Source organism: Acromyrmex echinatior, chromosome 7, assembly GCF_024713525.1.
Source record: "Acromyrmex echinatior isolate Ae372 chromosome 7, ASM2471352v2, whole genome shotgun sequence".
NCBI lineage: Eukaryota > Metazoa > Arthropoda > Insecta > Hymenoptera > Formicidae > Acromyrmex > Acromyrmex echinatior.
The window spans coordinates 2,360,282-2,369,432 of NC_141858.1; the positions used below are offsets into that span (position 1 = coordinate 2,360,282).

General features: G+C 27.2%; 1 protein-coding gene across 7 annotated transcripts in view; it reads right to left on the reverse strand.

Moving 5' to 3' along the window:
- LOC105144482 (48 related 2) overlaps nt 1–8,885 on the reverse strand; it is a 235,328-nt gene extending 226,443 nt beyond the window's left edge. The window contains exon 1 of one of the 7 annotated variants that reach the window (XM_087408212.1): nt 7,402–8,736. In XM_087408212.1, the coding sequence (XP_087264338.1) occupies nt 7,402–7,508 (107 nt within the window). In that variant the 5' untranslated portion in view covers nt 7,509–8,736. Of the gene's footprint in view, nt 1–7,401 lie in introns of all 7 variants that reach the window. The other 6 variants (XM_087408215.1, XM_087408214.1, XM_087408211.1 and 3 more) reach the window with 6 other exon arrangements.
- Nucleotides 8,886–9,151: the final 266 nt, after the last annotated feature.

Consider the following 9,151-nt stretch of genomic DNA (forward strand, 5'->3'; position numbering starts at 1 on the left):
AAATTTCTATATATAAGTTATTGTCATTTAATTAATTTGTTCAATGTAATTACTTATACAAAACTTATTCGTGTTTCCACAACTATCAAATATAATGCGATGCTATTAGATATGAAGAATATTAACTTGATGGAAAAATTTTTTTAATTAGATGGAAAGACTGCTTTGTAAAAAAATTTATATAATTATAATGACATTGTCAGCGATTTTCGACAGTATTCATATATATTGAAGGAAAGGAGAGGGGAATCGATAGATGGGGATAGTATATTGGTGAAAGAGAACTATTTTTTAACTATCGGCATAAAAATCTCGGGAAAGTGCGATGTATCACTTTGTTTGTTTAATCCTGACTCTTGCTTCTTTATGCTTCATTCTGATATCATTCTTTTATAATATTTCTGAATCTATAATTTTTGTGTTGTCCCAATTAATTCTGTGATCGTGTTCTAGCTGGTGCTGGGAAATTACAGATTTTGTATTAGAAGGTTTTTTAATTTCGGCTTTGTGTTCTTTCAAACGAGTATTAAATTTCCGTTTAGTTTGACTAACGTAAGAAGCATTACAATCAGAACAATTAATTTGATAGACAATATGAACGTTCTTCTTTTTTAATTTTATCTTTTTCAATTTTAATGAATCGAATTAAAGAGTTCAACTGTTTATATGAAATATTAAACTTGAATTTATGTGTTATGTTTTTTTGAAACATTTTTAAAGTATAGAACAATAAAAAACTTCTTATTTTCCATGAAGTCAGAAATGGCGCTATCATTAATTTTGATGTTATCAAAATTATTTTTAAATCAGTGCTTTTCTATTGTTGATATTAAAAAAGAAGCCTTCTAATAGATAACATTATTTTAAAAAGTGTTAATTAATGAATAAATTTTTTTTTTCATAAAATTTTGGATGTGCAAGGATTAAAATTCTGTTTAGTTATCCAATAATATTCTTATGTTTGATCGGATGATCAGAATTAAAGTTTCAATACCTGCCTGAATTTGTAGGATTTTATTATTATCAAAAATAATAGTTTCGTTATCAATTAATAGTTTAACATTAATATAATAGTTTCAAAAAACTAATTCCTCCATCATCGCATTTCACAGTAAACTGTATTCTTTCATAATATGAATTGAACATGCACAAAATTGTTTCAATTTCTTTTTTTATCAGCTAATATAATATCGTCAACATATCGATAGTAAAAAGAAATCGAAAACGTCAATGTTTTTCAATGTTTTAAAAATGTCATTTTCTAAATCTTGTATTACGCAATTGGCAAAAATAAGAGAGAGAGGAGATATATGGACAAACCATAAGTTTGTTTAAAAATTACTTCGTTAAATTTGAAAAATAAAGTTTAGAACAATAGAGACTGCATTTAAAAATTCTTTTAATTATAATGTAGTATTCTTACGTATTGATTCCCATTAAGAAACAATACCCTTATAATACAATATTTGTAATTTCCTAGCACCAGCTAGAATATATATCATCATAAAATTGATTGGAACAACACCAAAATTATAGATTCCGAAATATCACTAATTACTTTAAAAGAGTCATATCAGAAATGATACACATAAAGAAGTAAGAGTCAGAATTAAACAAACAAAGTGATACATCGCGCTTTCCCGAGATTATTTTAATTATGCCGATAATTAAAAGATAGTTTCCCTTTACCAATATATTATCCCTACCTATCGATTTCCCTCTCCTTTCCTTCAATATATATAAATACTGTCGAAAATCACTGACAATGTCATTGTAATTACATAAACTTTCGTACAAAGCAGTCTTACCATCGAATTAAAAAATTTTTCCATTTAAGTTAATATTCTTCATACCTAATAGCATCGCATTAAATTTGATAGTTGTGGAAACACGGGTTTTGTATAAATAATTACACTGAATAAATTAATTAAATGACAATAATTTATATATAGAAATTTGTTTTTATCAAAATCTGGTAATTCCGTATTTAACTTACAAATATAATATATAAGAAATAAGTTTTAATCTCATTGTCAAAAAGATCAGGAAAAGAGGATTAATTTTCGAAAAATTTTTCTATTTTGACATCTTAATGCGCAACTTTAGTATTTAACATTTCACATTTTCTTTATTATATTGATGATGGTCGCGTAACGTTTAAATGTAAAATTTTTAAATATATGACTTGTGCGATAAACATCTTGCATATGTGACTGTATGCTCCTTCTTATTTATGTTTTTTTATTTTATCTTTATATTCCATAAAACTCTAGATAATTTGCTACGAGGAATTTATTTCAGGAAATACCAAGCATTGAAAATTGCCATGGGTATCATATATCCAAGTGTGACATTTAAAATAATCTCTTTGCTGGTATAATCAACGTAAGTTATAATATATTTTTGTTCTAATGGCCTTTATCTTGATAAATGTTATCCATGATCCTGAACATTTAAGAGGTTTTAGCCGTTCGTCAGACACCTTGAGTAATTAATGCTAATGCCGACAGTATTGTAATCTTCAAGTCTTATAACTCAAAAAGTACTTAATGAAAAAATATTTTGTTATAATGTTTTGAAAAGCTCTCGAGATAAGCTACAAGAATACGTAATGAAAAGCGTCAAGGATTCCGTCAAAAAAATTCAAAGAAACCTTTCCCTGATTTTGATAATGCTATCCAAAGTCAAACCAATAATACCATCTTATATTTCTTTCGAACTCAAAAAATTTTGTCTGAGACATTGTTAGATTTAATTTACGCAATGTTTTCGAGATATTTCAATTTTTTAAAACGGGACACTGCGTGCGTGCATGCGTGTGTGCGTGTGTGTGTGTGTGTAATCATTTATGTAATATAATTACTTATAATTATAATAAATATTTTTTATGCCAATTAATTTTAGAAATTTACATATTCGGTTCATTTTTATTTCAATTTATTATTCAACAACAGAAAATATATGTTTTCTTTCTAAAATAAATTTCAAATTTTTTTCATTTTTGTCCTTTTAAATAATTATACTTTTTAAAAGATAATAACGCAATAAAAGACAATAATGCAGTATTTTTTTCGAGGTTTCTACTTTCCAAAATGCATATTTAAAATATTTTTGTAATTTACGTACGAAAAATAAAAATTTTTAAATAAAATGTGTTTTTTTTCGAAATTATTGTTTACTTTATAACTTTTTTATTGATAAAAATACGTACATTTTTTTGATACTGTTATACTCCTTACTGTCTGGTGATTAGATTAAAATTTTTGTTAATATGTTCATTTTTATGAATGTTCTGAATAATCAAAGTTGGCTTGGAAATGTCATTCCAAGTGTGGCGTTTACATTACAAAAGAGATCAAAGTGTTTTTAAGGGTTAATATATTTATTTCATTTTATTCGAGATTCCAATTTACAGCAGAAATTGGCGGAAATATTTTAAACTATTTGGACGTTATAATTATTAATAATGACTGTACGTTGGAATTTGATTGGTTTCACAAACCAACCTTTTCAGGAAAATATTTAAATTTATTATGATATTCTTTTCCGCATTCTGTTTCACAGAAAAGGGGCGTCATAATGACTAGTAGAGCCTTCCTCCTTACTTGCAAAATTTCATGACAATATTATAAGAATATTACTTTTATCATTGAAATATTACTAAATAATGACTAGATTTCATTTTTAATATTTAAATGAACGCTTAAAATCTCTTTGTTACAAACAAATCTTCAAACAAAATAATGACAAAAATAATGACAGATAATGACAATAAAGGAAATATTACATGGATTACGATTCCGTATGTTCAGAACATATAAAAAAAATTTAAAAACATAACGACAGATTTAAATGTTAAACTAGCTTTTTATAGTCTCAAAAAATGAATAGGTTTATTAAAGTCCACAAAGATGTGAAATGAATTAAAGAAAAACGTAGTTTATTAAATTTTATGTAATAATTGTAACGTAATCACGTAGAGCAAACATATAGGAAACTAAGAATCAGGATTTCAGAATACAATAATCATATAAATAAGAACACTCTTCCAATCGATAATCACTGATCATATAGTGGGTCACAATCACGAATTTGATGAGCGTAAAAATTCTAGATATTGAAAGATTTTTGAATAAACATCCAAAATGTTATTTATTAAACTACAAAAGAATAGTTCAAATTTACAATTAGATATTGAATGTCTTAATCATGCGTACATAGATATTCTGAATGAGTTTTAAATTTCATGTGTGTTATTAGTGACTTTACATGATTGCTAACATTTTATTTTGTTTACAGAGTGTCTCGTAAATTTTGGCCAATCGCTTTTGTGTAAATAGAGCGGACTAAACTGAGTCGAGAAGTTCTCTATTTTACAATTTTTTCGCAATAGTTAACAAGATATTAATCAGTAAAAATTGTCAAAATTTGATACATTTTGAATAATTTTTTACTCAAATACTATCAATTTTATAAAAAAATTGCGAGAGACAAAAATTATTTATTTTCTTCTCACAGAACGCTAAGAATTTTTTCAGAATTTTTTATTGACTTTTTGTGCTGCATTTTCTTATTCTTATTAACATTAGAAAATACGGTATTAAAAAATTCTGAAAAAATTTTCAGAACTTTATAAGAAGATAATAAATGATATGATATTGTCTTGCAGTTTTTCTGTAAAGTTGTTAGTATTTGAAAAATTATTCAAAACCAATGTTTGGCAATATTTAATAATTAATATCTTGTTAACTATTGTGAAAATTGCAAAATGGTAGAGGACTTTTCGACTCAGTTTAGTCCGCTCTATCTACACAAAAACAATTGGCCAAAACTTACAGAACATCCTGTATATTAGACTGACAAGAAAAAAAATGTTTTTTTAAACGGTCTTTCAGTTCAAAAGCTTCCATTTTGCTAAAAGAACAACCCTAAATTTTTATCAAAAAATATTAAGATTTAGAGGTCGGTAGTGAAAAATTTTTAAATCAAAGTTTCGATTTTCTTTAATATGTTTGATTTGATGCAAAAATAGTTTATAATCCAACTAAATGCAACTTTTAAAAGCCCTGTAGGAAGTCCCAGGAAAATTCCAACTGAATCTTGTTCTGGATGAACAGATCTACAATTTGAGAGGAGTAACGACTCATTTGAACGCTTGAAATCTTGCTAAAATCAACTTTAAACTTGATCATTGAAAATTTGATCATTTTTCACATTAATTGGGCTGTATTTTTTAAGTCATATATCGTAGAACTAAATGAATGATTGTATCGTGTTCAACGATCAAAAAAACATACAGTATCACATTTATAATTCGATTTAAACCATTTTTGTATCAAATCAAACATGTATTTAAAAAAATCGAAACTTTGATTTAAGAGTCGTTCACTAGCGATCTCTAAATCTTAATATTTTTTGATAAAGTTTAGGGACGTTCTTTTGGCATAAAATAGAAATTGAGACTGATTAAAAAAAAAAATTTTTTTTTCCTTTTCAGTCTAATGTATACGTATTCATTTATTTACTTTCACCTTCGTTTTACGCACAAATAATCTTTTCAAACGATTCTGACGCTGATACAGTACACTAACATTTTTAATTGTATCTCGTTGCTTTTTGAAATTTGATATATGGAATCTAACTTTTAATTTTTGCAATTTATTGTATTTTGCGTTCCTATTTTCAAATAAGTCTGTATAACTTTAGCTGACATTATTTTAAAATAATAATCGTTTAACATCTGCAATTTGGCATTTGCAATTTTGTAATCATCACCGGTTTTGGACCATGAGAAAAATTCAAAATTATGCACCTGAGTGAGGATTCGTCTTACACACAGGAAGATGGAAACTCTTTCTTTTTCTCATTGTGATTTCGCTGATGATAATCTCAAGTGTTGATTGAAACGTTGATTGAACGTTTGTAAAGCAAGTTAAAATACAATTTATCTACACATGTAATCAATGCTTGTATACCAAATATCGCACCATACTCTCATTTGCTTGATTTTTCTATATTAATTCAATTTCGAGAATCCATAACTAGAATTTTGTTAAATGTTTTAATTTTCACAAATTTTTCATAATTTTTTTCGATTATTTAAAAAACTAGAGGCAAAACGGTTTACGAATTCGGATTTAACAACTCAAAATCTAAAAGAAACATTTATTCTGTTTCTCTTTAAAAAAAGTTGTTGTGACCTTGTGTAATGTAAGCATGCAATTTTATTATGATTTTATATTTTTAGAAAAAAACTTATAGAATATTTTTCATTTATTGTATATATATATATGTATATATATATATATATATATATATATATGTGTGTATATACATATATATTTGCAATTATTATAATGATTAAACCGATATTTTTATAATATTTATCTATATATATATATATATATATATGGCGATATGATCTACGAAATTTCGTAGATCATGTCGCCACAAGATAAGACTAGTAATTGACAAATAATAAAACTGATAATTGATATGAGTATAAATGTTAATTGTCGAAATAATTTTAAGAGTTTAAGAGATTTTACTTCGATATTTTGACATTTCATTATTGTAATTTAATAAAGAATAAATATTTGGTTTTTGACGATAATTGTTAAAATTAGGAACGTAAAAATAATTAATAATGATTTCTTTTATTATTCTTGTATTTTTAACTACTTTCATTCATAAATTCAATACTTTTAAGAAAGATAATCCAAATATTAATCTACAATTTCCAACATTCATTTGCGTACAAATCAATACCAAATGGAAAGTACAATAAAAAATAGTTTAAGTGTGTATGTGATACCCATTCGGTAATTCTTTCCTATACTGAAATGAACATTGGAAATTGTAAATTAATATTTGCGTTATCACGCTTATTACCACATGTTCAACTTTTTATATAACAATTCAATTTGTAAGTCTTTTTGTAATATGCTGCAAAAAGTGTCATTTCGGCAATCGATCGATTATCGGTATTATGATCGTATCTCCCTTGGAAGTATTGAATTTATGAGAGAAAAACGGTCTGATTGGATTAAATAGTAATTCTGGTGTAAAATAGACGAATCAGAATTTTCTGATTAAATCTACTAGAATTTTGATTGATACAATTATTCTGATAAAAATAAGAATTCTAATAAATTTTTCTAAAAGTATTGTTATCAGTTAGAATTCCGTTTATTTTGAATAAAATTCTAAATTTAATCAGAAAGTTTTGATTAATCTATTTTTAACCAAAAATTTTTTTATTGTAGAATAAATAGAACATCACATTTTGTTATGCTTAATTATATAAAAGTTAGTTATTTATATATGTTGAATAAAAATTGGAATTTCTTTAATTCATCAAGATGGTTAACCAACTAAAGGAGAAAATAAGAGAAATAATACCTTGTACAAGCCACAGTGGAATCTGCAGGTCTTGACGCAGTGCCGACTCGATGGCGAATCCTTTGACTTCTGTCTTCAAAGTCGTACGAGGAATGATGATTTGCCATAATGCACGTTTTCACAAACTCATTCGTCGTCAGTATTCCCGCAAATTATATTCTCACGTAGTGTATTAACTAACAATCATTAAACGTGACTCAACTTATTTTCTATATCTTTAATTTCTTTTTTTAAAAAATTCGGAATCGTCCATAACATGCTGACAAATTTTGCGTTAATTTTTTTACCTCGATTAATTCACCTACAATTAATCGATTGTCCAAACAAAAGTGTCCGTACAGAGAATACGCGGATTTGAACTATTGACGATGTCCCTGGGGAAGCCGCTTTATATATGAAAAGCGTTGGGTTTGTATGAGGGATGATCGATACCAACCCCTGGGCGGGTTTGTGGCCAATGGCGAGCCGAGACGCGTGTTGGACGTAACTATCAGACGCGCACGGGATTGGCGGGCAGACGCTCCAACGAGGATTTTATCGGCTAGGTCGACGTACCCCCGCAGAAATTTTATTCGTCCCCACCTACTATTGCTCGTCGTCATTTCAACAGCAGATACGGGGGCGGATTTATTTGTAGGCAACACGGAGAGAGCATGACGAGGAGTGGAGGAATAGTTTTTAAATTTCACCAAGCACGAATAAAATATTATCAACAGATGATTTACAACGTTCGAATAGTTAACATCTCGATTTCTTGCATATTATCGAATTGCATTGTATCAGGAATTATAATGACTTCGTTAAATTAATATATTTGACCGACTTCAGTTTGTATTGATAGTGAAAAGGATCCGAAGTTTTTAAAACGTATATTATTTAATTGAAAAAAAAATTTATTTATCATAAAATTTTAGGATTGGAAATCTTTTCACACTTCGCCCTTCTCGATAAACAAACGCTAGGCAAACGGTTATTCCCACTGATTCTAAACAAGTATCTGGCGATGCGTCGAATAGGTTTCTTTTTCTAAAATTTTACATCATGAAAAGAGCATACATTTCTATATCTTTCCGAGCGACAATCGTTCCGATGTACCGGTTACGTCCTTGAAAATAAATCCATTACATAATCATACTTAAATTGGATTAATTCAAAAAAATAAAAATAAATGAATTAAAAATAACACTGTATTCCAATCAAATTAAAAAACAATCAAAATTTATTCTCACGAATTATAAATACAAATTCTCGCTTATTCTTTTTTCGGCGCGACCGCTTGCTTAGCTTGATAATTCGTATTCCACACATAGATACATTCAGTATCTGGTTGAACAAAGCATTATTTTATTTATTTGAGTTATCTCAATTGAGGTTTGTTTCACTTTATTTATTTTTGTACTTAATTTATTATCAACTTAAGTGTTGATGGTTATCTTTATTTATTTCATTGAACGTTTTGGCTCACTTTGGAGTCCTCCTCAGCGAATATAGTAACAAAAAAATTCTTCATTGAGAGCAAGTCACTTGCAGATTGGCAAAAATTCAGCAATCAATATACTAAATGGAAAATGAAAAACAAAGTTCAGAAATATTGATTCACAATTTTAAGATTAAATTAATGAAAGTTATAATATATATTAAATATATGTCGTTCCTCTGAGTATAAAATCGTATCTGTTCGTCATGACGTGTCGTTTAAAAGTAAACGTTATCGAAGATTTTTTGTTACTATATTCGCTGAAGAGGACTC